The 26,569-nt window shown below is 65.0% G+C and overlaps 3 protein-coding genes across 4 annotated transcripts in view; 2 read left to right on the forward strand and 1 right to left on the reverse strand.

Moving 5' to 3' along the window:
* Positions 1-8,304: 8,304 nt before the first annotated feature.
* CBX8 (chromobox 8) lies at positions 8,305-13,132 on the forward strand. Of its 2 annotated transcripts, none has more exons than XM_068654841.1 (5): positions 8,305-8,477; positions 9,049-9,092; positions 9,302-9,367; positions 9,442-9,532; positions 9,750-13,132. In XM_068654841.1, exons 1-5 carry the CDS (start codon positions 8,409-8,411, stop codon positions 10,587-10,589), a joined length of 1,110 nt encoding a protein of 369 aa, XP_068510942.1. In that variant the 5' UTR covers positions 8,305-8,408; the 3' UTR covers positions 10,590-13,132. The 2 variants fall into 2 exon arrangements, with proteins under 2 accessions (XP_068510942.1, XP_068510943.1); XM_068654842.1 differs by having other exon boundaries at positions 8,308-8,477; positions 9,466-9,532.
* Positions 13,133-14,685: 1,553 nt separating this feature from the next.
* CBX2 (chromobox 2) lies at positions 14,686-23,700 on the reverse strand. The gene is made up of 5 exons (XM_068654674.1): positions 23,471-23,700; positions 23,346-23,389; positions 22,734-22,799; positions 20,688-20,757; positions 14,686-20,320 (listed from the first exon to the last, which is right to left on the reverse strand). The coding sequence occupies exons 1-5, from the start codon at positions 23,540-23,542 to the stop codon at positions 18,986-18,988; spliced, it is 1,587 nt and encodes a 528-aa protein (XP_068510775.1). The 5' UTR covers positions 23,543-23,700; the 3' UTR covers positions 14,686-18,985.
* A 206-nt stretch (positions 23,701-23,906) lies between these two features.
* Positions 23,907-26,569, forward strand: part of RBFOX3 (RNA binding fox-1 homolog 3) — a 165,026-nt gene continuing 162,363 nt past the window's right edge. The window contains exon 1 of the mRNA XM_068654683.1: positions 23,907-24,745. The gene's annotated coding sequence lies outside the window, so the exon portion shown is untranslated. The remainder of the gene's footprint in view (positions 24,746-26,569) is intronic.

Consider the following 26,569-nt stretch of genomic DNA (forward strand, 5'->3'; position numbering starts at 1 on the left):
GGGGGGGAACGGCGGGGAAGCGCCGAGGCTCTCCCCGGCGGCCGCGCCCCCCCGGTGCCCCGCGGCGGGGGGCGGCCGAGGGTCCCGCGGGGCGGCGGCGGCGGGGCTCGGGGGCCGGTACGGAGCCGCCCGCCGGGGCCTCACCTGCGGCGGGGCTCGGGGGGGGGCGCGGGGCTCCGAGCCCCGCCGGGCAGCACGTGCCGGCCGCCCCCGGTGCCCGCCGCGGCGGAGGGGCTGGGGCCGCGGCGGGGCGGGCCGGCAGCTCCCGCAGGGCGCCTCGCCGAAGGTGCCCGCTCCCGCAGGCGGTCCTGCAGCGGCCGCGCTCCGGCTTGGTTGGAAATAAATAAAATAAAATAAATACAATTAAATAAAATAAAACAGAAGCCGGGGCGGGAGCGGCGCTGCGAGAACGCGGCTCGGCCACGGCTCGGTGGCGAAGCCGCAACGAAAACTCGGCCCCGCGGCCCCGCGCCCAGCCGCTGCCCCCCGCCCGTCGCGGCGGCCGCCCCCCGCCGCCTGCCCGCGGGGCCGGAGCGGACACGCGTGGGAGCGGGGCCGCCGCCTCCCCGCCTCCCTCGCAGCCGGGGTCCCGCTCCCGGCGGGTGTGCGCGGCGCCTTTCGGGCGTGTCCGCGTTTCGAGGGGACGTTCCCGAAAGGCGCCTGGGGGAGCTGCTATGGGGTGAGCCTGTCCCCCCGGGGCACCGGGGCTGAGGCTGGCGGTGCATTTCGGGGCCGGGGCACGGTGCAAAGGACGCGTCCCGCCCCCTGCCCGCAGCGTTGCCCGGCCCGAGACGCTCTGCAGCCGCCCCGTGACGGCTCGGCGGAGCGGAGCGCGGGGCTCCCCCGTGCCGCTCCTCGCCCGCCCCGTCGGCGGTCCCTTCCCCGCAGCCCACACCCGGAGAGCGCGGCCGGAGGGAGCGGGTCCCGGCCGCAGCAGCGGGACGGGGCAAGGCCCGGGGGGTTCCCGCAGCCCACTCCGGTCCCCTCCCGCCCGGGGCGCCGTCGGGGCCCACAGAAGACGGCGCCGCCGCCCCCTCCCGCGACGCTCCCCGCGGCGTCGGGGCAGCGCTGCCCGCCGGGGCCGGACATGGGCAGCGGGGCGGCCCCGGGGGGGCGGGCGGGGTGAGGACAGGGGGCTGCCAAGCGGGGGTCCCGTCGGGGGGCACCGGGATGGGAGGCGGGGGGGGGGGGCAGCTCCCGGCCCCGCGGGCGCGGGGGGGGGGGGGCGCGCGCCCGTTCCACTCGCGCGAGCCCGGTTGCTGCGATACGGGCGGGCCAATGAGCGCGCACCACCTCACCGCGGGCTCTGGCACCGCTTCCTTATATGGTGCGCGCCGTCCGCGGGGCGCCGCGCTCATCGCCATATAAGGGCATGAACCTAAATACTGCCGCCACCTTGGGCGGGGCGCGCCGGGGCGGGGCGCGCCACGGGGGGGGCCGGGGCAGAGCCGCCAGCGCGCCACGGGGGCCGGGACCCCACCCGGGACCCCACTCGGGACCGTACCCAGGACCCCGCCGTCCCACCCGGGACCCCGGCTTTTCCCCGCCGCCCCCGCCCCGGTGCAGCCGCCGGCGATGCAAATGGGCCGTGCTTCCCCTCTAATTGCTTTTGTTAAACGCGGCGCCGCGCGCGGCCGCGGGCACGGGCACGGGAACGGGCACGGGGCAGGGACCACCCCTGGGTGACCCCTTCGGTTCCCTGCCCGGAGCCGGCGTTCCCACGCGGGGCCGTGGGCACATCGCCCGGAGCCGCCCCCCGCCCCGTCGAGGGGCTCCCCCGCTGCTCCCTCCCGCTCGTGCCCGGCCGCGGTGGAGCGGGGCCGTGGGCTCTGCCCACGCGTGGCGCTGCGGTGGAAGCCGCGGCCGCTGCAGCCCGAGCCGGGAGCGAGCAGCCCCGGCCCTCGGTTCGGCTCTGCGGGCAGCGGCGCGGGCAAACCGGAGCCGCGCCGGTTAGACGGGGGGGACCCGAGGGGGGCGATTCCGGAGCCGTCCCGGCTTCCTTGCCCGCCGCGGGAGCTGGGGTCGGCTCCTGCTTCCCCGGCCTCTGCAAACACCTCGCGTTGGTGTTCCTACAAATAAGCAGCGAATTCAGAACCCCCCAAACAAAAGATCTTTTGTGCAAAGTGCTCGCGGCCCGGCGAGCTGCGATAAAGCCCCCCCGCCGCGGCCGCCCCACCCCCAGGAGCGGCACCTTGCTCGGTGCGAGCCCGCGGAGCGCCGCGGCCGCGACTTGGGCGCCCCGGGAGCGGGATCGTGGGGGGGGGCTCCGGCTCCCCTTAGCACGCCTGGACCGGGGCGGCGGCGCTGCCCCGCGGGCGCTCCCCGTGGGAAGGCCGGGCTGGGCCCCCCCCACCCCTCCACCACCTTGACTGTCGACAGCCGGAGCGGGGGCTGCGCTCGGGGCACGCCACCCCCACGGGCCGGGCTGTGGAGGCTGCGGGGACACGCGTGGGGAGGTTCCCACGCAAAACGACGACGCGGGAGGCTCCCCCCGACGGGTGGCGGGGTTGTGCTGCGAGGATGGGGGACGGCAGCTCTCCCCCAGGGGGTCGCGGAGAGGAGCCCCCCCGCACGGCCCCGGGGCCGCGGGGCCTGGCACAGCTCCCGGGCCTCCCGCCGAGACGCACCGGGCACAAACCGGGCAGCAACCGGCGGCGCTGCGGCGGTCGGGGCCGCCTGCCCCGTGCTCCTCGGATCGGTGGGGGCGGCCCTGCCCCCCCGGGGCGGCCGGAGCGCCGCTGGCTGCGCGGCGGCCGCAGCCGCGATTTTCAGGAGGACGGTGCCACCTATGGAGAGCACCTGGAATTAATCGCGCCGGCGGGGCCGCGCCGGGAAGCGTCGCCTTTCCCTGCAGAACCCCCGGGGACGAGCCCGGGCCGCCTCCGCCGCCGCGCCCACCGCCTGCCCCGGCCCCGCAGCGCCCGCCCCGAGGGCGGGCCGGGCCGAGCCGGGCCAAAGGGCGACGGACGGGGCTCGGCCACGGCTGCCCGCCCCGGGCGGGGGGGCCGCCGCTGTCCTTCAGCACCGCCGGCCCGCGCCGAGCTGCCCCGGGGAGGAGGCTCCCGGGCGGCGGGGAAGGCCGGGGGTCGGGGGGCCGGCCGCAGCGCCAGGCTGCACCTCGTCGGGGTCGCTCCCTTGCCCGCTCGCCGAGGCCCCGGTAACCGGGGATAACGATCGATCGGGCAGAGAGAAGGGGCCCGCTCCAGGCGCTGCCCCCCCGAGCCGGGCTGCTCGGCGCGGAAGCTCCGCGGAGCGCGCACCGCAGGGACCGAGCCCCGTGGCCGCGGCTCCGTGCCGAGTCCCGGCGGAGCGGGAGCAGCGCGGGGCAGGGGAAGCCGCGGCGCCCGCTGCCCTCCCGGAGCCTCCCGGGCAGAGCTGTGCCCGCCGGGGAGCGCTGCCCCCCCCGCCGGCCCTGGGCACCAGCGTCTCGGGAGCTGCCAGGAAAGCTGTGCCCGGGCCTGAATTCGATGTCAAAACCACGAACACGTCCTCGCACGGGGATTTCTGGGCTGCAGAGCGGGAGGAAGCCGCTCCGCGCCGCCTGTCCTCCGCGGGGGCTGCCCGGCCATTCCCGGTAATCTCCCTCCCCAGCACCGATTCTCCTGGACCGGCCGCTCCATTGCTCGGGTGGACGGCAGCCCCGGGCCCGGCCGGCCGCAGCCCCGGAGGATGCCATGGGGGGGGTTGGCCCAGGGGGGAAGAGGGGCGAAACGGGGGCGCCGGGGGCCGGCACAGCCCCGCCTGCAGCGCTGCCGCGTGTAAACGCAGCCCCGTTTATTGGCCCGGTCTCCGAATTCGCCTTCCGTCCCGGGGCCGGTCCCGTATGTGCCTACGGCGCCGCTGGGGGGCCCCGGCCGCCTCCGTCCCGCGGGACCGGGGCGGGGGGAAGTCGGGGGGGGGGGGGCATTTGCCGCTGCCCGGGGCCGGTCGCTGCCTCCCCGCTTCGCCCCGAGGTGCTCGGAAACGAAAGTGCAGCGTCCCGGCGGCCGGGCTCCTCCCGCTCCCGGGGCAGAGCTGCGGCGGCCGGCGGGGACCGCGGCAGCACCGCGAAGTCCCCGGTGCCCCGCCCGCACCACCGAGCCCGCCCGGCATCGGCCCGGGGGGCAGGAGTCTGCCCCGGTGCTCGTCGCGGCTCCGCTCAGCCGCTGGCAGGGGAAATCGTTTTCTCGCCCGGGTCCTGGGTGGGAGCGGGCCGGGCTAAGCCCGGAGCCGAACCGGGCGGCGACATGGGCCGGGTTGCCGGGGGCGGCAGCTCCGACGGGCGGCCCCGAGGGGCCGGGGGTCTCGGCTCTTGCCGACTGCTCGTACGGAACGGAGCTCCGGGGCTGGGCTCTGCCCTGCCCGGCGGTACCCACGGCTCGGGCGGGCTGCGGGCTGCTTCTCCCGGGACACAAGGGCCGAACCGGCCGCGGTGTCCGTTCGGGCACTCGAAGCCGCTCGGGCTCTACGAAGGGGCGAGTGGCTCTGCCTCCGGTTTCCCGTGGGGTCTCGGCGCTGGGGCTGTTCTCGGGCCGCCCAGGAGAACGGGACGCGGGGCAGGGCGACCTCGGTCCGGCCGGGACTCCCACCGGCACCGGCAGCCTCGGCCGCCCGGGGAACCGGGCCGGGCCGGAGCCTGGGTTGGATGCGAACCGTCCCGGGCGCCGGTGCCGGGGGGGGGCGGAGCAGCACGATCGCAGAAGCTCCCGGGGAGCCGCGGGGAAGAGCCGGGCTGTGGCTCGGGGATCGCCGAGCCGGCGGCTGGGTCGGTGCCAGCTCCCCCCCGCCTCACTGGGGCCCCGGGCTCGGACACGCGTGCTCGCCCCGGTGCCCCCACGCGCGGCCCCAGGAGGAGCCGCAGACCCCCGGTTTCGTTGCAAAGCTCGCAGCCGTGGAAGCCCCCACACAGCGAAAAACGAGGGGGGAGCCGGAGACGCTGCGCCGGGGCGGCTCGCTGAGACCCCGAGCGCTCCTTATGCGAGTCCGAGCGGGGCGTGGGGATAAAGGGCAACCGAGGGGGGGATTTGGGGTCAAATGGGCGGAAACTGGATCCACGTTTGCCTGTGCAGCGGCAGACGCTCGAATCGTCCGGGAGCAGTCCACGAGTGAGCTCCGAGCGCCGGTACTTCGGGGCAGAGCTGGGGGCGCGGCGGGGCCGGCAGGGGCGGGAGGGGCGCGGGGCCGGGCTCCCCCCCCGGAGCCGGGAGCCCGTGCTGCGCCATGGCAGCTTTTGCCGTTGACCTCCGGAGCGTGGAGGGCAGCCCCTGCCCGGGCTCCGTTCCTGTTCCCGGTACCCCTACCGAGCACCAGGCCACCCCCCCGCAGCTCCGCACGCCCCCGGCGGGGGCTCCCCGGGCCCCCTCCGGCAGGAGGAGGAACTGCCCGGTGGAACCGGGCACGCTCCTGCCCGCGGTCTCGTCCCGCAGCGCCGGGGCGGCTCCGTCCCGCTTCTCTGTCCCGGCCAAGACGCCGTCGAGCCGCCGCAGCCCCGCTCCTGGCTCGCCCACGGCCCCGGCGGCTCCAGCTGGGTCCCCCCCCCGGCAGCGATCGCTCCCCGCTGCCTTCTCCAAGCCGTTCTCGTTTGTGTCTCGCCTTCTCTCTGCCTCCCCCCCCCGCACCGCAATCGGGGACTCATCTCCCGTCCCCGTACCCGCGTGGGTCAAGCGTGGGTCCGTGCTGGTGCCTGGAGCTGTATCCCCCGCGGATGGGCGTGCAGGAGGCAGCGGGAACCGTGGGCTCTGTCCTCTCCGCGGCCACGCGTGGCTGTGGGGCTCCGAGAATCCGCGTGGCTCTGCGGAGGCTACGGGGCAGAGGCGACTACTCGGCCGGGAGCTCCGCAGTCCCTCCAGGCACCTTTGGGACGGTGCCTCCCGCCTGCACCGGGGACACCAGGAGCGAAGGTGTGGGGCTCACTCCCAGTTCCCCGGGCTGCGGCCCCCCCGCGGACACGGGGCACGGCCCCTCACGGCCCCGCATGGCCCCGCTGCGCCACCGCAGTCGCTGTCTCGAAAACCCCAAGAAGCGGAGCGAGGCGGCGGCGGCATCTGTCCGGCCCCGCTGGGGAGCACGACCGGCCCCCCGAGCCCCCTCCCCACGTCTGGGAGCTGCGCCCGCCCCCCATTCCCCTTCCCCGTCCCCCGAGACTCTCTGCGCGGCATCTTGGGGGTGCAGAATCCGGTCCGGTGCGTCCACGCGAGTTAACGAGCCGCCCTGCCGCCCTGCCTTAATTAACAACGATTAATTCGACATTAACGAAAATCTCCCCAGGACGCCGCTGGCCGGGGACCGGGGAGGGCGCGGAGGCTGCGCTGCCCCCCCCCGCCCGCCTCCCTCCGCACCAGCGCTGCGCAGCGCCCCGGGCACTGCGCGCAAATCCCGCGCAGCGCGGGGACCCCCGGCACGGGGCGGGCCAAGGGGGGGGGCGCGGCAGCGGGAGCCGCGGCTCGGAAACCTCCCCCCTGCGCCCGGGAGCGGGATTCCACCGGGCGCCGCCGGCCTCCCCCACGCCACGCGTGTTCCCCTTCGCGCGGGACGGGGCACGGCGTGGACCCTGCCCCCGCTTTGCCCACGGAGCCGCTCCACGCCCCGGGTCCGGCATCGAGAGGCAGCCACGGGCTTCTCCACTCGCGTCCCGCGAGCCCCCCCGTGGGGCCGCGAGTCTGCCGTTCCCGCGTGTCCCCCGTGGGAGGCCGGAGCCCGGCCGGCGGGAGCGGGCAGCGCTCCGTGGCGGCGAGCAGGAGCCCCGGGAGAAAACGATCCCCGGGATGGGGACGGCACCGGAGCCTTGTGGCTGCCGCTCCCGGTGCACCCGCGGCCCCGCAGCCGCGACCCACGAAGGGGACAGGCGTTGCCGAGCAGCCCCCTCGCCGAGGGGGCACGGAGGGTCGTGTCCCCCCCCCACCGGCCCCGCAGTGCCCGCAGCCCCGGAGGCGAGCAGCCGCCGGCCCCGAGCCCCGCTCCGGGGAAGCCGCCGCCTCGTTTACGGAGCCGAGGCTCAGCCGATGCCTTTAGAGACCGGCGCGTGGATCCCCCACGCGTGAGCGCGGCCGCCGCCGAGGCTTGTTCCCCTTCGGCTTCTAGCCCCTTAGTGTAGGAGAGCCGCGGGGGAGAGGGACCGAGGCGTGGGAGGCCCCGTCCGTCCTCGTCCCGCGTGGGCCAGGCGGCAGCAGCCCACCCGCGGGGCAGCCCCGGCCCGAGCTGCGCCGGGGCTCGGGAACGGTTCCGCTCGATGGGACGGAGCCGAGGCGCTGCCGGGCACCCCTGAGCCTCCCCCCGATGGCCCCGGGGGGGACATCGCGGCTGGGCCCCCCGCTCCTCCGCGCCCACCGGGGGCAGGACCCGTCTCGGGGGCTCGCGGGGCCCGGTCTCCCGTGGCCGCCTCGGGCTCGGACTCACGCGGGGGGAGCGACAGCGGCCCCGAGGGGCCACCGGGGCGACCGAGCCCCGGAGCTCTGCCGAAATGTGAAGTGGGGGGGGGCAGCCCCTCCGGTGGCCCCGGGGACACCCCCGCACCCCGAGCGAGCCGGGGAAGGCAGCCGCGGGCTGCCGGAGCGAGGAAACCAGAAACTCGTATTATGGGCTGTTGAGGTCTACTTTATTTTTACTACCCGAACTGTTGGAAAGTATTTAAACTTAACCAGAACCAGCTGCCCCGCTGGCACGGCGAGGCGCGGCCATTTGTTCCCCGGGAAGGGCTTTTGCCGACGCCGAGCTGTGCCGGCCGCCGGCTCCCGGCGCGGCAGCAATGAGGTGATTTCTCCGCAAGCCGCCAGCGCTTCGGTCCCCAATTCCGCCGGCTTTGTCACCAAAAACCCGCGGGGCGCGGTGGTGGCTGGGGAGAGGAGGAGGAGGGGCCCGGCCGCCCCCCCGGGTTCGCCCCGTCCAGGTGTGCTCGGAGCGGTGATGCCCGGAGGGGGGGGATGATGGAAAGGGGGGGGGGGGGGCGGTCCGCCCCGCCCCGCTCCGCCCCGTCCCGGGGCCGGCGGCTGCCGGTGGCGGCGGCTCCTTTGTGCTGCGCTGGGCTATTGGAAGGGAGGGGGGGGGGCTCGACGGGGAGGGGGGGGGCGCCCCCCTCGGAGCGGGCGGGGCGGCCGCGGGGAGAGAGGGGGGGGGAAGCGGGGGGGGGGGGGCGCGGCCGCGCCCCCCCCCCCCCGCTTCCCCCCCCCTCTCTCCCCGCGGCCGCCCCGCCCCGCGCTCATCGGGACGCGGCTCACGTCGGGGGGCGGCGCGGCGGCGGGGGCGGGCGCCGGGCCCGGGCCAATGCGGCGCGGGCGGAATATTCCACCCGGCTCCGCCAGCAACAAGTGCGGGGGGGGGCCCTGGAGGAGGAGAGGGGGGGGGGGGGGCCGCGGCGCTGACGTCAGCGGGCGGAGTATTATGGTCTGGGCTGCGCTGGCGGCTGCCTGTGTGCTGCGAGCGGCCGCGTAAACATGGAGCTCTCGGCCGTCGGGGAGCGCGTCTTCGCGGCCGAGGCCCTGCTCAAGCGCCGCATCCGCAAAGTAGGTGCCCCCCCCTCCCGTATCCCCGACGCCCCCCCCCTCCGCGCCGCGCCCCGCCGCCGCGCAGCCCCGCGCCAGGCCGCGCCGCCCGCCCCGCGCCCTCCCCCGGCCGCGCGGCGCTGCGGCGGCTCCGGCGGCGGTGGCGGCGGCGGCGGCGGTCGGGGGCCCGGCTGCGGCTCGGGCGCCCGCTGGGGGCGGCCCCGTCTCCTCCCCGCCGCATGCACGGGTTCCTCCGAGCGGGGCGGGCTCCGCCGCCGCCGCCGCTGCTGCTGCGAACCGGGCGTTGTGCGCGCCGGCCTCCCCGCTGCATGCTGCTGGGGGGCTGCGCGGGGTGGCTGCACGCGCATTTTTGTGATTTTTTTTTTTAAATCTGAATTTATTTTTTTGGTGCATTTTTGCCCCCCCTCCTCCCTCCCGCCCCGCGTCCCTCCCCCCCTTGCATATTTTTGACACACGCCTTGGGTGCAGGCGTGTATTTGTTGCATGCATGTAATTGCATGTGTAGCTTTGTTGCAAGCGCTTATCGTGATTTCCCTCCATGCATATTTATTTTTTCTCTTTGCATCTGCAGGGGCGCATGGAATATCTCGTAAAATGGAAGGGCTGGTCTCAGAAGTAAGTCGGCTGTTTATACAATTTTGCAGGCTAGGAACTGTTGGGGGAGATGGCTCATTGTAGCTATTATTTCCCATTGTAGCAGAAAGGAAAGTTGGATCCCTTTCTCTAGGTCACGTATTTTTTGTTTCTTTTTTTCCTTCCCCTGTTACTCGTTCCCGATGCCTTTCCCTCTCTGTGTGCCCCCGCCCCCCCCCCCCCCCCCCCAGGTACAGCACTTGGGAGCCCGAGGAAAACATTCTGGATGCCCGGCTGCTTGCAGCCTTTGAGGAAAGGTACAAGGCCTTTGCTAGTCGTAGCCATTGCACTTGTAAATATGTTGCTGTCTTGTAGCTATGCTGAATTGAAGCTTTGGTTTTTTTAACACCTCTAGGGAGCGAGAAATGGAGCTATACGGGCCTAAAAAGCGAGGCCCCAAGCCCAAAACCTTCCTGTTAAAGGTAAGGAGGCAGGAGCCCCGCGTGCGTCGGTGCCGCTGCGCCGGGGAGCGGCGAGGGCTGCAGGGAGCGTGCACGGGAGGCGTGCGGGGAGCTGGTCCCTCTCCGGCTCGGATGGAGAGCGCTCGGTGCAAAGGCAGCCCCCTCGTCGTGTAAGTCGTAATTACGCACCCGGGGTGGCAGGACAATAAAGTCACCGGTTGATTTATCTTCTTTGCAGGCCCAGGCAAAAGCGAAAGCCAAAACCTATGAATTCCGCAGTGACTCTTCCAGGGGGATCCGGGTGCCCTATCCCGGCCGCTCCCCCCAGGACCTGGGCTCCACGTCCCGGGCTAGGGAAGGACTCAGAAACATAGCCCTGGCTCCGCAGGGCAGCAGCAGCAGCAGCACCCCCAAGGGAGACAGCATCCGGGACCGGGTTATCAGGGTGGAAGAGAAACCCGGGGAAACCCCCAAAAAGAGGGGCCCGAAGCCTAGGAAAGAGCTTTACAAGGACCTGGCGGAGACTCTGGATGCCTCCAAGAGGAAACTGGGGGAGCCGGGGGACAAGGTGGGGGACTACCTCAAGGCCAGGAAGATGGAGGAGGCGGCGGCGGGGGCGGCCAAGTTCAGCTCGGGACACAGCGTCATCCAGCTCGCCCGGCGGCCGGACCCCGACCTCTCCGGCACCATGTCCAGCCCCAACCGCGTGGAGGTGGGTATGAAGCTGGGGGCCGCCGAGAGCTACGCGCCCCGGGTCGCCAAGCACCGGGCGGACTTTCTGGACCCCAAGGGGCAAGGAGGGCTGGATCCCGGCGGGCCCAAGATCCTGCACAGCGCCGTGAGCCCCGGCTCCGTGGGCAGCCTGTACCGCGACGGCGTGGGCGGCCAGGCGGGGCGGCCCTCCCTCATCGCCAGGATCCCCGTCTCCAGGATCCTGGGGGACCCCGAGGAGGAGTCCTGGAGCCCGTCCCTCAACAACCTGGAGAAAGTGGTGGTAACTGACGTGACCTCTAACTTTTTGACCGTCACAATTAAGGAGAGCAGCACGGACCAAGGATTCTTTAAGGAGAAGCGATGAGTTTCTGTCAGTGGTGGTGCTGGGGATTTTCTTCGGTCTAGATCCAGACAAAAGCTTGGTTAGAGCTTGGTGGGCTTTTTTTTTCCCTTTTTCTTTATTTTTAAAATTTTTTTTTAATTTCCTGGAGAGGATTTAGAAACTGTCCTAAATTCATTAACTCATTCTTTTTTTTTTGTTTTTTTTTTCACGTCTTACATTTCGTTGGAAAAATTATCTCTAGAGTTATATTTTCTATTAGATGTAAATATGTTATTTAAGAAAAAATGCTTATATATATCTATATATATATATTTCAACTCTGAGTTGTTTTATTTAAATGGAGACAACAGTGACTGCTCAGTTGCTCTTAGAAAGGACAATAAAACTGAGAACTAACGGAGTTCATGCATCTGTTGCAGGAGCCGGTGTACATAATGAGTGATGTTCATAGCTAATTATGTTCTGGGTTTTTTTAACTATTATTTTTCATATGATGCTATGGATGGTGAAGGGGGAAGTGTTACTCCCTCGGAGGGCAAAGTGCCCAGATTTCTTGATTGTGATATAAGGTGTTGCTTGTACAATCAAGTGTGCTGTATCCAGAACTGTTGCCCTTGACAGTTGAAGTAAGCACTTGAATTTACAGTATTGTTGGGGAGGGGGCGTTGCCAGTTTAAAAAAAAAAAAAAAAGTTGCTACAAAATTGGGGCGGGGAAAAGCAGAAGTCCATAAAAAGGTTAAAACTGTTCTAGTGGAGTATTAACTTGAATTACCTTTTCTTGTGAAGGAAGAGGAGGTTTGTGTGTGTAAGATTCCTGAAAGGGGTGATACTGAAATGCACTTTAATAGAATTGTCATAGCAGTTGTGGGAGACAGAACTGAGCTGAGAATCTGTTTTCATTTTGTCTGGTCGCTTGATTCTTTTCCCCCACCCACTTCAAAAAAAAACAACAACTCTGTTTACATTCCTGAAATGCCAGAGAGGTTTGGGAGGGTAGCATGTCACTGCCCATATTTAGATGCTTTATACTGCTATAGAAAGTGGATTTTTTTTTTCCAAACACAGATCACTTTAGACTGTTGGAAGACTCCAGATAAAGCATTTTCTAATATCCACATCTCTGACAAATCCCAGAGCCACCTTTATGCATTCAGAGACAATAAATATTTCCCTTTTCTTATGCTAGTTAAACAATAGCCAAGAGGCTAAATATTCCTGTGCGCAGAGCAGCTCCTGCTGACTCTGGTGGCTTTTTGTATTTTTATTTGCCTGCATATTTCTTCTGGCTCTGAAGGACTGTGCAGCTTTCTCCCAGGGCTCAGGCAGGGCATAGCAGCGGGATTTAATGGCTCTGAACAAAATGCAGCAGCTTCCCTCCGCCAGCATTGACCAGAAACCCTCGGCTGCCTTGCAGAAAGCCCGTGGCAGCGTCTCGCAGGAGGCGCGGGATGCTGCAGCCCTCTGCCCGCCCGCTCCTCCGCTCGCTCTTTCTCTCTAAACTCCATTGCAGCTTAACCAAGGTGAGGAGAGGTCGGGGTCTTTTAGCCCTCACTAGGAAGGAGGAGAAGCGTTTCGTTGTGTTTTTAGTTGATGTAGAGCAGGTGTCCTCATGTCCTAACGCATTGATTTGAGCATCTCTGTCGGTTCAAAAGCACAAATCTGTCCAGCAGCCCCCGAGGGCCAGGGCTGGGAGAGATTGGCCTTTTCCATCCTTTCTGATTGGCCCGGTGAAGCTCTTAAACGCTTTCTAATTTGGGGACTGCACATAAGATGAAAGCACATGGGGCCTGACGGGGGGAGGAAGGGGCTGGGGCGAGGAGCAGCCTTTGCCTCTGGTAGGCCCATCTGGATAACTGCGGCTCCACCTTGCTCAGCCCCTTTCCCCTTCCATCTTTTGGGACCTTTGCCTTTGTCAGATGACCTAGCAAGAGGATGCTGTATTGACTGTACAAAGGGAGCCATTTCTGTGATTTATTTTTTTTTGTTGTTTTCATTTTTTTTTTGTTGTTGTTGTACGGCATATTTTGTAAAATTGAGATTTTTTAACTTGGTTTGTACGAAGAGCCGAGGCAAGCGGCGTGCTGGTTTCAGCGCTAGTGCTTGGGCAGCTGCCACGGGAGGTGTTGTCGGATGGACGATGGTGGGATGTAGCTGCCCTTCCTCCCCCTGCTGGGATGCTGAAGGCAGAAACCCACCTCCCTTTGCGGAACAGCCCAGAGCAGAGCTCCTGCCTCGCTCCACTGCCGGGGCCCGGTGGAGGCTCGGTGTGCTTCACTCCAGCCCTGTGTACCTGTATATGTGTGCGGCCACCACACACGTATATAAAGCAAGACATACATGTGGGTGTATATGTGTGTATGTATATAGCGACGTATATACTGAGTGTGTGCGTGGGGGTGTGTGTGTGTGTGTGAATTATTTAAATCTAAGACTTGTATAAAAAAGATTTGGCTAAATCTCAGTCTCAGAAGTGAAGCTTAACTACGTGTCTTCTGCCAGCCGTGAATGTCCATATGAGACCTGCTTTTTATGTGAGTTTAAATATATACTTTGTAAATAGAAACGTGTCTTTCTCCCGTTTGTGGCTGGGGGGCGAGGAGCGGAGGGGGTTGGGGCGGTCGAGGGGCGCCGGGCCGGGGGTGCCCAGCGGCAGCGCGGGGCGGGCGGCGGGGCCCCGACGGGGGGGGGGGGGGCCGGGAGCCGCGGCCGTGCGGGACAGGGGGCGGCCCCCAGGAGCCGCCGGGGAAGGAAGGGTCCGAGCCGGCACCGGGGCGCCCCCCCGAGCACGGAGGCCGCCGGGTCGGGCTGTCCCGCGGTGCCCGGACGGGGCGGCGGCGGCGGCGGGCGCTGTGCGCGGCTCCGCTCCGCACCCAGAAAAGCCCCGGGGCCGCCGCTGCGCCCCGCTGAAGGCGTTCGGGAGCCGGGCTGAGCACGGGAACTGCTCCGGGCCGCTCCGCTCCGTCCTTGAGCCGCTCCGGCCGGCGGGGGGCCACGGCGCGGCCTTCCGACGGCGCGGGGCCGGGGCCCCGGTGCGCGGCGGCCGCCCCTGCCCGGCGAGCCCGGCCTTTGTATTCAAATCTCCCTCGGCCGCGCAGCCGGGGGGAAGCGAGGGGGTTTTATTGTGATTTTTTTTTTTTTTTAAGCTGTGTCCTCATTAACCTCCTTTTTCTGCTCCGCTGGGTGAAAGGCGCAGACCCCCTTATTATCAGAGCTGTCAGCATCTGTGCGCGGAAAATGAGTGTCAAGTAGGCGCGGGAGAAAGGGCCGCACAATGGCGCCTTTCTCCCCCGGCCCCAGCGGGGGGGACCCTTTCACACGGGCGCGGCGGGGCCCCAGGCCGGGGCGGTGCGGAGGGGGTGGGGACGGCCCGCGGGGGGGGCGGGGGCCCGGCTGCCGGAGCCCCGGGACGCGGCCCGAGGAGCCCAGCCCCCCCCGCCCCCAGGGCGTTTCGGACGCCCCCCGTTTCTCCCCCTTCGCCCCCCGCCCCGGAGGCTCCGTTCCTTGCCCCTCCCGCTCCGGGAACCTCCGTTCCGCGGCCGCCCCGACGGGAGCCCCGACGGCGGAGCCCAGGCTCCAGGCCCGGTCCATCTCGGGGCCGTTTCGCCCCCAGCCCCGCAAGGGCGGCCGGGCCCGGGAAGTCGCCGTCGCCCGGGCCCGTCCGCGGCCGCGCAGCGCCCTCCCCAGGCCGGCCGTGCCCGCTGCGCGCCCCGCGGCTCCCGGCGGCCGCCGCCCCCGGCCCGGCTCCATCCAGCACGTGCGGGGCGGCTCCCGGGGCCGGGCGGGCGCGGAGCGGAGACACCTGAGAACCCGGGGCCAGCGCAGCCCCAGCCCCGGGGCCCCCCCCTGCGCCCCGCTCAGCCTCCCCCCGGCCGGTAGGAGCTGGAGCCCGGGCTCGGGAAGGAGCTGGGGGGGCGGTTTCACGGCTCTGCTTCCCCTCAGCCTTCCCTCGCCCGACCCCGGTCCCCGCGGGGTTGGGGAGCACCGATCGGGGGCTCCCTGCAGCCTCCCGGAGCGGGGAGGGAACGCGGGGGCCCGGGGGATCCGGGGTCGCAAGGCAGCAGCGGGGCTCGCGCGCTGCCTCCCCCTGCTCGGGCTGGCACAGTGAGCACAGCAGGCTGAAAAGTTAAAAAAAATATTTATTGATATACTAAAAAAAAAAAGAGCAGTGGAAAAGTTATACAAAAAAAAAAAAAAAAAAAACGCCCGACGTAGCATCTCCTAGTGTTTTCCTGCAAATAAATTAAAAGTAGCCTAGAGGTCTAAACTAGCACTAGTGTCCAGCAGTCCCAGGAACCACACAGCACGGAACCGAGCGAGCTGGCGTGAGGGTGACCGCGGCCCAGGGAGCCCCGCGTCGCTCCGCGGGCCGGGCGGCTGTCCTGCTCCAGCAAAGCACTTAAGCTTTCCCAGGGTAATAACATCTCCAACTTTTGTTCTCTGAAAATAAAAGCAAACAAACAGCTGTAGTTTAAAGCAATTATAAGTGTCATACAGGAACGATTTGGCTCTCTCTTTAATTAAAACATACAAATCAGACCAGTGACTGGCGCAAGTTACAAGAACAATTGTTTGTTTTCACCCAATTTCTTTCAGTAAAAACCTCTCCCTCTCTGGAGCCCTTCACACTCAGATCAGAAACTCAAAGCAAACTGAACGCCCTGAAACCATCCCCGTCCTTCCACGAGCTCCATTTTTTTTTTTTTTTGGTACAAATATATATATATAAAAATATACTAGGCTTCTAAGGAAGATGGCTGAATTGGCCACCTCTTCCAGTCCAATGGAAAACAACAAGTATACTTAACCAGATTATGCCTGGAGAAAATATCCATTCAATATACAAATACTGCAGGACTTTCCACATCGGAAACCCCTTAGAAAATGACAAGTGACAAACCTTTAATTGGTTGTTTGACACACAACTGAACACTCAAACCCATAGCAGCAAACTTAAAATAAAAAATAAAAAGGTAGACCTTGAATACTAATGGCACTGACTGGTAAACACGGTCTGCATCAGCTTTCAACCTCTGTCCACAAAAGATTTCCGTAAATCACTCACATAATGTGCCTTTGAGAGGCAAACTTCAACACAAACCTTTCACTCAGACGCACGCCAGCGCCGCTGGGAGAGTCAAGGTCCTGAAACACGAGGTCAGGAGGGGCTGGGGAAGGGGGGGAGGGATGAGATGAAGTTTAGAAAAAATTCTGGATTATCATTTTCACCATTCTTAAACCTTTGGAATCGAACCAGCTGGTGAGCAGAAAGGCACAATAGCTAAAAGCGGTGACAGCAGAGTCCTGCCGCTACCTAGGGCGATGCCTGGGGACGCTGGGTGAAGCCATGGGGCCGCTCACCCTCCCAGGAGGGTGTCAGCCTGGGGGGGCGTCAGCCTGGCCCGGGGCAGGAGCAAGCTGCCAGAAGGAGAAAGACATTGGGGTTTCGATGGGGCACTCTGGAGGGAGCAGCCTTCTCGGAGCCGGTGAGCAACGACCACGCCATCTGCCCTCCTGTCTCACCTCATGCACCTTCTGGGGGTGCTGAGTGCCTGACCCCTTCTCAGACCATCCTCAAACGCTTTTCCCCTTCGGCAGCCAGCTTGGGACACCAGCCCCCACATCCCATCCTAGGCAAGAGCATCCCTGCTGGGCCAGCTTCCCCTCGGAAGCATCCATCGGCCGCCTCCAGCACTCGGGGCTGGGCGTCCTGTGGGGTCGCGGCTGTCCCCAGCACCCTGTGACCACCCCAGCTTTGCATAGGCACAAACCTGTCGTAGGACCGGTGTCACGGACAAGGCTGAAATAAGGACAGTTGCAAAAGGCACATTGTTGTGTAGTTTGGATCTGCAAAGGCCAACTAGCAAACATTTGGTGTGTGGGGAAGAGAGCCGGGCATTACCTCGGAGGTCCCACAAACCCCTCGGTTACCCCCCCAGAACGCGAGGCTGCGCCTGGAGCGCTCGTTTCTGCTAACACAGGCTGATGTTTCCTTGGACTTTTCAAAGCGACCGTACGTCGTTTGGCAACGTTAAAGACTACAAGGTAAACATAACAGACTGACATTTTGGCATTGTGGAGCTCCACGGACACTGTCCTTCGGGAACCCCATCTGTGGCCGAGGCTCACCTGAGGCTCACCTCTTCCCTGGGGCCCTTTGCCCCGCGGAGCAGAGCCCAGCTCGCTGCAGGGCTGGGGCTGCACGAGGCCTTCTGCAGGCGGCTTGCAGCAAATCCCCCTGGTCCCCAGCTGCCCGGCACTGTGGCGAAGTGACATTCAAGGCAGCGTGGCTGCGCACGGGGACAACTGCACAGGAGCTGCAGGGATACCCCTCGGCCCACCCCAGCTCACCATCAGCTCCCGCAGGATGCCGCACCCAAGCTCTAGAACAAAACCATCTCAAAGCCATGACCAACGGGACGGCTGCGGATTAAATAACAAGCTAAGGGAATCCGTTTCTAGCCCACAGGAGCTTTTCCTGGAGAAGATGGCAGCCACCACGCAGGGAACAACGGGAACAACGTCCCTTTCGCACCCAGGCAGCAAACGCTGCCATCGCTGGTTTTTCATTTCACCTGAGAATTGCACCACCGGCAGCCAACGCAGCCGTGGTGGTCTGATGCATTGGGGCTTCAGAAACGTGTACCCTTCATTTGGTCTCTTTTCCTCTCTGCGCTCCTGTGGGTACCGATGCCGCAAGTGCCCCCTCCATGGCAAAATAAAATGCTCGGCCCCATGGCAGGGCACTGTGGTCCGGTGAGCGATGAGCCATGCTGATGCCATACCTGCAGCCACCCCGAGCCACGGCGCAGACCCTGGAGGCACTTCCTAATAACGTACCCAGAGACCTGGCAGGCGGCAGGCTTTGCATCTTCTCCAGAGAAGGAGTTCAGCATTAACAGAACTAAAATGACCTCAAATGCTATTAAACTCTGCCTGAACTACTGCTGTTAATTTTGGCTTGTAAGAGTAATCTATAGCAGGGAAAAAGACCTCAGTAAAAAAGCCATTATTGGTTGCAATTACAAGCCAGAATTAACAACCCAGCTGCTGGCTCGGGACGGGAGGGTGAGGTGGCCGCAGAAGATGCCGCAGCCTGGGGGGCCAGCAGCAGTGGGTGCCTGCTGCTGACTGCTCTGGGCAACCCGGGCAGGTGTTGTCCTCCACCAGCCCCCGAGCCCTCCAGCTGGAGAAAAACAGGGACGCTGAGCACAATTCAACACCGATGAGCATCCAAGGCACGGGGCTTGACAGCAGTACTGGGTCCAGCTGGTTTTTAACCCAGCTCCAGCACCAACCTCAGCCAACTGGGAGCCATAGCACCAACCTACCCGCTGTCAAGAGAGTTTGAATGTTCTGCAAGACTTAACAAATATTCCCCAGCTTGGTCCCTGCAAGTGCCTGGATGCTGCTGAGTGTGAGGCTGAGGTGCTGGGAGGCCAGGAGGAGGCAGAGGAGCGGCTCTGGACTCACTGGGCTGTACGACTGGACTCGATGCCTGCTGCCCGTCGCCCCTTGCTCTCAAAGAGGCATCTTTGCCACCCCGTCTCATCAGCGTCTCACCATTCAGCCTTTGCTAGACTGGGTTTATTCCCCTCCCTCTAAAAAAAAAGGTTTTTCCCTTAAAAAATGTAAACAGTATTTCCTTATCAGCTGGAAACCACAACGGAGACATCGTGGACTTCACCATCATTGGAACTGACCTAGCCCAGGGGGGTGGCTGGACTTAATGTACCCTGAAAAACCCCCGTACCACAGCCATCCCCCAGCCCTCGGGTGCTGGGAGCATCAGCTGTCTATTTGGATCGACTTGTGACTGTCCTCGCAGCTTGGAGGTGGAATCACGGGGCGCCCAGAGGAGAGAAGAGGCTCTCCTTTCCTCTCCTTTCCTCTCCCGAGCGTCAGCCTGGCCCGTGGCCCCTCCACCCCTTCTCCCTGCCACCAGAGCCCTGCGCTGTGTTCTGCCATCTCAAGCTGCCAAGCAGGGAGAGCCGCGTACGGTGAAGCCTGGCTCAGAACTTGCCAGCCCGTCCCCTCCCGGCAGCACAACGCCTCCGCTCCCAGCCCACGGCGCTGGCCCCCGGCTCTGGCAGGACGAAGGGCAGCAGGGAGGGACTCCCTCATGCGCTGGCACTTCTGAGCGGGTTTCACCGTACGTTTCCCTGGCCCTCTGAGCACAAGTCTCAACAGGTCTCGCGGGGTGCGCGTGGGTGCTGCAGACAGTGTCCGAGCTGGCACTGCCTGCAGCACTGGGCGCCGCGCTGCAGGGAACGGAGGCAGCCGCTGGCAGGGGCGGACGGTCACCATGCGAGTCCCTGCCACGGGGCGTTCACCTAAAGAAAGAAAAACCTGACGGGAGAGCCGGGCAAGGCTACGGGAGAGGCCCGGGGACCGCCTCCCTCCTCTCCTGCTCCCTGGCTCAGTATTGCCGCAGGTTGAAGAACCCGACACTGGTGGGGGACTCCTTGACCGTCACTGTGATCAGGTTAGCGGTGACGTCCGTGACGAAGACGTGCTCGATCAGGCTGCGGGTGGGCTTCCAGTCCTGGCTGGTCTGGATGGAGACGGACATGTTCTGACCCACGCCGGGGAAGGAAGCAGAATCCCGATCCGAGTCCGAGCTGGTCTCTTCTCCTGTGCTCACTTCGGAGAGGGCGGCTGGCTTGCGGCTCTCGGGGGCCACGTGCCCCTCTTGCGTGCCGGCCGTGCCACCCTTGGCCAAGTCCCTCTCGCCAGTGACTGCCCTGTGCGCCTGCTTCTCGCTCTTGCTGCTGTCCCCCAAGCTGGCAGCATTCGATCCGGCACCGGCTCCGCCGCCCTTCGTGACGGCGGCACCCGCGCTCGCTGCTGCCCCGGCGCTTTTGGACAGGGCGCTGCACACGTGGCGAGGGAGGCTGCTCCCCCCGGCTGCGTTCTGCCCGTTTTTGACACTCTGCAAGTTTAAAGCTTGGAGGTTCAGCTCCTGACTGGATGCCAGCTGGCTCCCGGGCACAGCCGAGCTCGCAGGCGTCTTGCTGCCGTTGTGCAGCATTTGGGCTCCTGCAGCGAACCCAGACTTCGGGTCCCCTCCAGCACCACCGCCGGGAACCTTGGCAGTCTTGGCTCCCTGCATGGTCAGCCCAAGCTCCCCAGATCCTTTCTGGTTCCTCATTTTTAGGTCCAGCCCTAAGCCGCTCTTGCTCGATGCCTGCGACTTCAGCGCGAGCCTGCTCAGGGGCGAGGTCTCTGCCGAGCTCTGGTTTTGGGACATCCTGTTCATGTAGTGCACGATGGAGCTCTGCCAGCTGATGGCCCGGTTGGGGCTGGTGGAGCCGCTCTTCATCATGCTGGGGAGGTTTTCTGCCGACGACCCTCCAGAGCTGAGCCCAGCCAAGGTGCCCGGCGCTTCCTTCAGCACAGCCATCCCTGAGCCCTGCGTGCTGTGCTGGGGCTGCAGCTTCCCCATCAGCTTGGCACTGCTCCCCACCTCCTTGCGGGACGTTTTCAGCACTTTTGTCAAGTTCACGGTCCTCCGAGCTGCCTTCTGCTCCGGGGGGAGAGGTTTCCGCCCACGCTTCTTTCTGGAAGTGTCTTTCATTTCTGGCTTTGCCACCAGGATCTGAGCTTTCTTCTGGGGCACCGGGTGAGTCTCTCTGCTGCGGGGACCTCTCTTTGCTTCCAGGTCACTTTCATCCTCTTCGTCGGAGGAGGAAGAAGAGGAGGATGTTGAGGAAGAGGAACTACTTGACTTACTTTTTGAGGGCATCTCTGGTTCCTACGAAGCAATGAGGAGGGACAGGGAGAAGAGTGAAGACAAATTATCAAAGAACAGTCAGGGACACTGCAGATCCTCCAGCGTGGTCTGGCTGGGTGCCCTGGACAAGCACACAGGTTCTTTCCCTGTGTTCCTGAGCTTCTCTCCCTAGATGACACACAGCCTCTGCCATAAAATGAGTCAGGGAACATGCACTCTGCAAAGCCTCTACCACAGGGTCTGCAGGCACTGCTATGTCCTTGCCACCCTCCGTGGGCTCAGCACCCATGACATCTTGTTGTGGGACAGACACCCGCTGGTGCCCCTCAGGGTCAGAGCCTCGCCAGGGCTGTCTCTGCTGTGGGTTTCCAGCACCTCCAGGACTTACCACGTGTTTCCTGGGCCTGCCCCTGGGCCGTTTGCCTCTCTTGCGGTTCTGCACTTCTTTCTCGTGTTCCCTGGAAAAAAAAAATCACAAAAAAAAATGATTAAGGACAAAAAAAAAAAAAAATAACAAGCCCACCCTGATTCTTCCATTTCTTCTGTCATTAAAAAAAATCCTGCTCTGATGCTGTGGGCTCAGCTCCGCTCTGAGCAGCAGCTGGAAGGCGTCCCACAACCTGCAGCCTCCCCGTGGGGTACCTGGGCCAGGCCAGGTAGCAGCACCCTTCCCTTCCACGACCATTTCCAACACTTGGGGGCCATGCATTGCTATCAGTATTTAAAATATGTCAGGCTGCTGTGCACCTCAGCAGCTTTGGAATGAAAACACCGTGAGCCTTTCCCCCAGCTCTGAGCATCGCTCTGCCAGCTGACCTACAGCGTCTGGAAGACTTGGGCCAAGAATGTGAAGAAAAAAGAGCTACAAACTGAGAAAAGGGCTACAAAAAATGGTGGACAAAGATGGCTGTCCAGACAGCAGGATATTCAGCTGGCTCAGCAAGAAAGCATTTGCCCTGCTATGCTGCCGGAGAGATGAAAAGAAAAAGTCTCTTGCATAAAACATGGGACTGAACTGCATGGATGGCTGAAATGCGTTTACCAAACAGCTCCATCCGCCGGGCAACACCGTCCTGATGGCTGCCCTGGTCCTGGTACCTTTGTTCCAGTGGAGCCAGCCACAGACCTTCCAAAAGGAGGCATCGGTTTTGTAACGCTGCCCCTGGGAGCGGCGTCCTGGTCTGTGGGCGCTCAGCCTGTGCCTTGCAGGACCCAGGGCACCGAGGTGGCTGTGGCAGCGAGGCAGAGCTGTTTGTTTGCATCCTCGTTTGCTACAAGAACACTCCCACAGCAAGGAGCTTCCAGTGCTCAGTGATGCACCACAGCGTTGCCCATCCCAAGCCAGCGACCTTTCAAATTTACAGCGAAATTTGCTGCTTTGCCGGCAGAATGGGAACAGAACAACGGATGCATCTGAACGGTCTCTGCTGAGCCCTTCCTTATTTACACACCCCGCAGAGCTGCGCTTCCCCTTCCCGGCGAGAAGCAGGCCAGCCCCTGAGGGGCTGAGAGGGGCAGCGATGGCACTCCCTGGGGTCCCAGCTTTCTCTCTTTCACCGGGCTCGTTTTGCCCTTGCTGCATCCTCGGCAGGGAGGTGGTGGCCTGGGCCAACAGCCACGCAAAGCCCGGGGTGACCCTACTGGGAATGTGTTCAGGTCACGATACTACTTGGTGTTTCTCCATTTAGAAGGGACAGTGTTAAGCTGTATCACATACGGCTGATTAAACTCCGTGCTGCCTGCAATAACCACCAGCTTCCATTCTTGAAAAAAAATGGCTCCAGAAACGAGTTATAATTAAATCCTATCGTAAACTTTAATGATTTTTATTAATACGGAGCCAAAATATTTGGCAGCACTGTGCTTAATGTAGCCAGCTGGCTACTTTTCTATCTCCATGCCTGACTCCCGGTGTATAATAGCTGCAGAACAATTGCAGCCCACAGCTCGGCTCTGTGTCGTAGCCCGGCTCTGGCAGAGGACACCATTTTCTCCCACCCATTCCTTCCTCACCCCTCTCGCAGCTATGCCCTCCGTAAATACATGGATGCCTTTCTGAGCCCACCATTTCCGTAGCCGTAGGAGCGGTCTCCCCACCTGGGTGTGCAGTCACCCCCCGAGCACAGCCGAGGCCCCGGCTGCCGGTCGGGGAACAAGAGCTAAAGGTCTCTGCTGGGTGCTGCCGTGCGCCCATTGTGCGGCGCGAGCACAAACAGATTGTGCACAGGGCCATAAATTCTCCGTGTTTACCCAGCCTGGGGAGAGCCGTCCTAGGTGGACCTGAACTGTAATTTCAGGAAATGAACAAAAGAGCTGTGCCACAAAAGGCACGGAGAGCCCCGGTCTGTTGTTTCCACAACTTCCACCGCACGCGCGGCCAATTAGAAGTTAATTGACTTTATCGTTCGTTTAGAAATATTTACGGTTTGCTCACTTCTTTTGGAAAGCGAGGAGCAGTCTCGGATCAAGGATGTTCTCCTCGGGTTCCCAGCTGTTGTGCCTGGAACAGAAGACGGGACTGGGCGAGAGCACGGGACCGCCGCTCGCCGCCCCCCCCTCCCCGTTACCGGCCGGGCCCCGGGGAGTTCAGCCGAGGACACCCGGGCCCTCCGCGAGCCCCGGACCGAGGACCCGGCGCCGGGCCCCGCGCTTCCCACAACGGCGGCGATGGGGACGGAGGTGGCCGGGCTCGGGGCGCCGTCGGGGCCCGGGGCATCCCAGCACCGACGGCTGGGGACGAGGGGCCGGGGGGGGCGCGGGCCGGGGGCGGCCACGGCGGCGCCGCTCGAGGCGAGCCCCGCGCATCCCGGGGGAGCAGGAGGGGGACGCGCGGCCGGTGCCTGCCCGCCGGGGGGGCGCCGGAGGGGGGGCGGCCCGGCCCGTCGGGGGGGGGCTCAGCCCCACGCGGCGGCGGGGAGGGCCGGGCCGCGGCCGCGCTTATTTGTAAACAAAAGGAGCGGCGCGGCCCGAACAAAAGCGGCCGGGCGGGCGGCCCCCCGCGCCCCGCACCGCCCCGCGCCCCCCCCCGGCCCCGCGCCCCGCTCACTTGGAGGACCAGCCCCGCCACTTGACCAGGTACTCCAGCTTGCCCTGCGGAGAGAGGCACAGAGAGGCGCGTTAGCGGAGGCGGCGGTGGGGCCGGGGCGCGGGGGGGGCGCGGCGGGGGCCCACCTTGCGGAGCCGCTTGCTGAGGATGCACTCGGCGGCGAAGACCTGCTCTCCCACGCTGCTCAGCTCCTCCATGGCGCCGGCCGGCCCCGCTGCGGCCCCGGCCCCGGCCCCGGCCCCGCACGCACGCACACACAAGGGGAGCCCCCGGGCGCGCCCCCGACGGCGGCCGCGCGCGCCCCCGCCCCCCCATCCCCGCGCGCCCCCCGGCACAATGCGACGCGCGCGCCCCCGGCGGGGGGGGAGAAGGGGGGCTCCCCAAATTCCCCACCGGCCAATGGGGAGCGGAGGGCGGGCCGTGACGGCGCGGGGGGGGGGGGGGGGGGAGGCATTGTCTGCCGCGACCCCTCCCCTTCCTGCCCGCGCGGGGGGCGGCCCGGCCCGGCCCGGCCCGGGGACAATGGGCAGGGGCTGGCCCGGTTCGGCCCGGCCCGGTTCGGCCCGGTGCGGGCGCGCAGAGCCGCAGCGCGGTGCTTTGTTCCCCTGGGCGCGGGGCCGGCTGGCGGCGTGTGCGGCACGGCTGGGCACGGCTCGGCACGGCCCGCACGGTGCAGGGCTGCTGCGGGGCTCCCGGCACAGCCCGAGGGGAGCCTAGACCCGGCCCGGTCCCGCCCGGTGTCCGCCCGGTGTCCGCCCGGTGCCGGCGCTGTCCCGCCCCGAGCATCCCGGTCCCGGCCGGGCTCGGCCACCGGCTCCGGGCCGCGGCGTGGTCGGGGACAAAGCGGCGCGGGGCAGCCCCGGGGCACGGGGATGCAGCCCCCGGTCGGTGCCGGAGCCGGGGCTGTGGTTCTGAAGCGGTTGGCGAGCGAATGAATAAAGGCCGGCGGGGCGGGGGGTGCCACCCGGCGGGGCCATCCGTGTCGCGGTGCCACCCGCGGGCTCGCGGCCAGGTAGCGCCCGGTTCGGAATCGCTTCCCCGGAGCCCAGCCCAGCCGAACCGAGCCGCGCCGAGCCGAGCCGAGCCAAGGAGCGCGCCGCGGCCCCGCGCACCGGGGCGGGCAGGGCAACGGGAGCGGCCGCCGCACGGCGGCTGTGGGCGTGGAGCTCCGGGCTCGGTGCTTCACGGGCATGAAGAAGATGAGTCAGCACCGCGGGGAGTTCGCAACCGCGGGCCCGGAGCCTGCGAGCAACCGCGCGGCAGCCGCAGGGCAATGAATTCCCGTAGCCCGAACGCTTCGGTGCCCGCGGCGTGCGCGGACTGAGCGGGCCCCCCCCGGGCGATGGGGTGTCCTGCACGCGGGGCTGCCGCTCAGACCCCCCCCGGGACCGCTGCCTCCGGTAAGCACCGCTGGGCTGGGCGAGCCGCTCTGCGCCTCCGTGCGCTGCAGCCGGGCGTTGCGGCGTCCCCGCTGCGGGCGGCGGCGTGGCGGGGGGGAGCCCCTGCATGGCCGGGGGGGAGGGGGGCGGCGGGGGGCCGCTGCCCCGGGCACAGGAGAGGTGTTGGGGCGCCGAGTCCTTCCTAGGAGCTCCTCTGGTGTCGAGCGGTGCCCCATTTTATTGTTTTCTTTTCACTGGTTTTGTTCACCGACGAGAAGAATAGTTGGAATCGTGTTTTTTTTTTAAGCCGAAGGTGACATGGAAATGTAACCCAGCGCTGCGCTTTTTTCATCCTTTAAAGTTAATTTAGCTTTCATCAGCTCTGTTCTTTGTGTGCAGCACGTCTTAAATTTTAGTAAAAAAAAAAAAAAAAAACCGTGCGAGACTTTCCATCCCCACACACAGCAGCCGTGTGCGCGCACAATACGGCATTCACGGCGTTTATGTGGCAGCTCAAGTGACCGGCCGTGCCGCGCGGGGTGAGGAATGTCGGGCTCGAGCTGCCTCCATCTGGCTCGCAGGCACGGCGAGAAAAGTACCCGAGGAAATAACCCCGGGTTCCTGCAGCACTGGGTGGGCTCCTCTCCTGGGCGTTCGGCTGCCCCTTGGTGTTGCAGAGCTCCCCGGGAGGATGCAGAAATGCAGTGACTGTTTGCTTCTTTCCCTGAGCAGCCAGGAGAAGGCTGGGCTGGGTGCAGGTGCTTTGTTCTCCTGCTCGCTGAGCCTCGGAGAAGCGAGGGTAGGAGGTGGCGGCAGACCTCTGGCACTGGGGTCTCGCTGAGGACCGAGCGGGCAGCGTTTGGATGTGTCTGAGGTGCAGTTGTCTCAGCAGCTTCATGTGTGACCCCTCGTGGCCAGCACAGTCCACTTCATTTCCAGAATAAGCGGGTTTCCCCAACGCCGTGCATCCAGCGCGCCACGCGTGTGCCGCCTCCGTGGTGCTGCTGCCCCAGGTTCCCATCGCGAGTGGGGGAAAAGCTCTGCCTTGCGCCCCGGTCACCTTCTGCAGGCTGAGCTGGAGATCCGCTCCCCATCCCATCCCCGGGGCTTTACTGGGAATGTGCGAGCGAGCTGTCTGGTCTGCACGCGGGCTGCGGCGTGCGCTGTGCTCGCTTCCATTTGGAGCCGCAGTTATTTTGCGTAGTTTAAAAGCCACCTTGGGTGTCTGAGGGCAGAGCCAGTGTCTCCTCGGAGCACAAAGGCACCCCGAGCCATGGCTGCAATCCGGGGTGCTGTGGCAGCTTTCTCAGCTCGATCACGGGTTTCCCATTATTTGATGTCTTTAATAAAGCTCCAGGTCCTCGAGCCGTGTGGTTAAATGAAAAATTTCAGTTGTTTCTCAGAAAATAAAAAGAAAAGAAAGGAAAAGAAAGAGAACAAATCAATATAAGCACTGACAGACTGAACTTGTGGCTTTAAAGAGCAGCAAAACCAGGAAGTGAATAAAAAAGCTCCCAGTTTTGTATATGTTAAAATCTCATGAGTTTTGACATTGCTATTCTGATCTTTTGTTGTGGGCTCAGCAATGGAAGCGTAGCTGCCTGCCCCTCCCTGGTGCCGGGGTGCTGGCCCAGCACAGCCCACCTTTGTCTTCGTCATTTTGGGATGTTTTAATGACAAAAAAAAAAAAAAAAAAAAAGAAAGAAACTGTGCTTGAGTGCCTGGCAGGGGGGTCCCAGCCCCTTGCCCAGGGGGACGTTCCCCCCTCCTGGCTCTGCCAGGTCCCAGCGGCGGAGCCTTCCTGGGCAGCACTGGCCAGCCCCCCCCCAAGGCCATATGGGCTCC

This window comes from Anas acuta, chromosome 18 (assembly GCF_963932015.1).
Source record: "Anas acuta chromosome 18, bAnaAcu1.1, whole genome shotgun sequence".
Classification (NCBI taxonomy): Eukaryota; Metazoa; Chordata; class Aves; order Anseriformes; family Anatidae; genus Anas; species Anas acuta.

Coding starts and splice junctions, on each gene's coding strand:
- CBX8 (XM_068654841.1), top strand. CDS start 8,409: ATGGAGCTCTCGGCCGTCGGGGAGCGCGTCTTCGCGGCCGAGGCCCTG. Junction 9,368..9,441: donor CTTGCAGCCTTTGAGGAAAG/GTACAAGGCCTT, acceptor GCTGAATTGAAG/CTTTGGTTTTTTTAACACCT. Junction 9,533..9,749: donor CCAAAACCTTCCTGTTAAAG/GTAAGGAGGCAG, acceptor TCTTCTTTGCAG/GCCCAGGCAAAAGCGAAAGC.
- CBX2 (XM_068654674.1), bottom strand. CDS start 23,542: ATGGAGGAGCTGAGCAGCGTGGGAGAGCAGGTCTTCGCCGCCGAGTGC. Junction 22,800..23,345: donor TGGCGGGGCTGGTCCTCCAA/GTGAGCGGGGCG, acceptor CTTCTGTTCCAG/GCACAACAGCTGGGAACCCG. Junction 20,758..22,733: donor CTCCTCGCTTTCCAAAAGAA/GTGAGCAAACCG, acceptor TTTTTTTTCCAG/GGAACACGAGAAAGAAGTGC.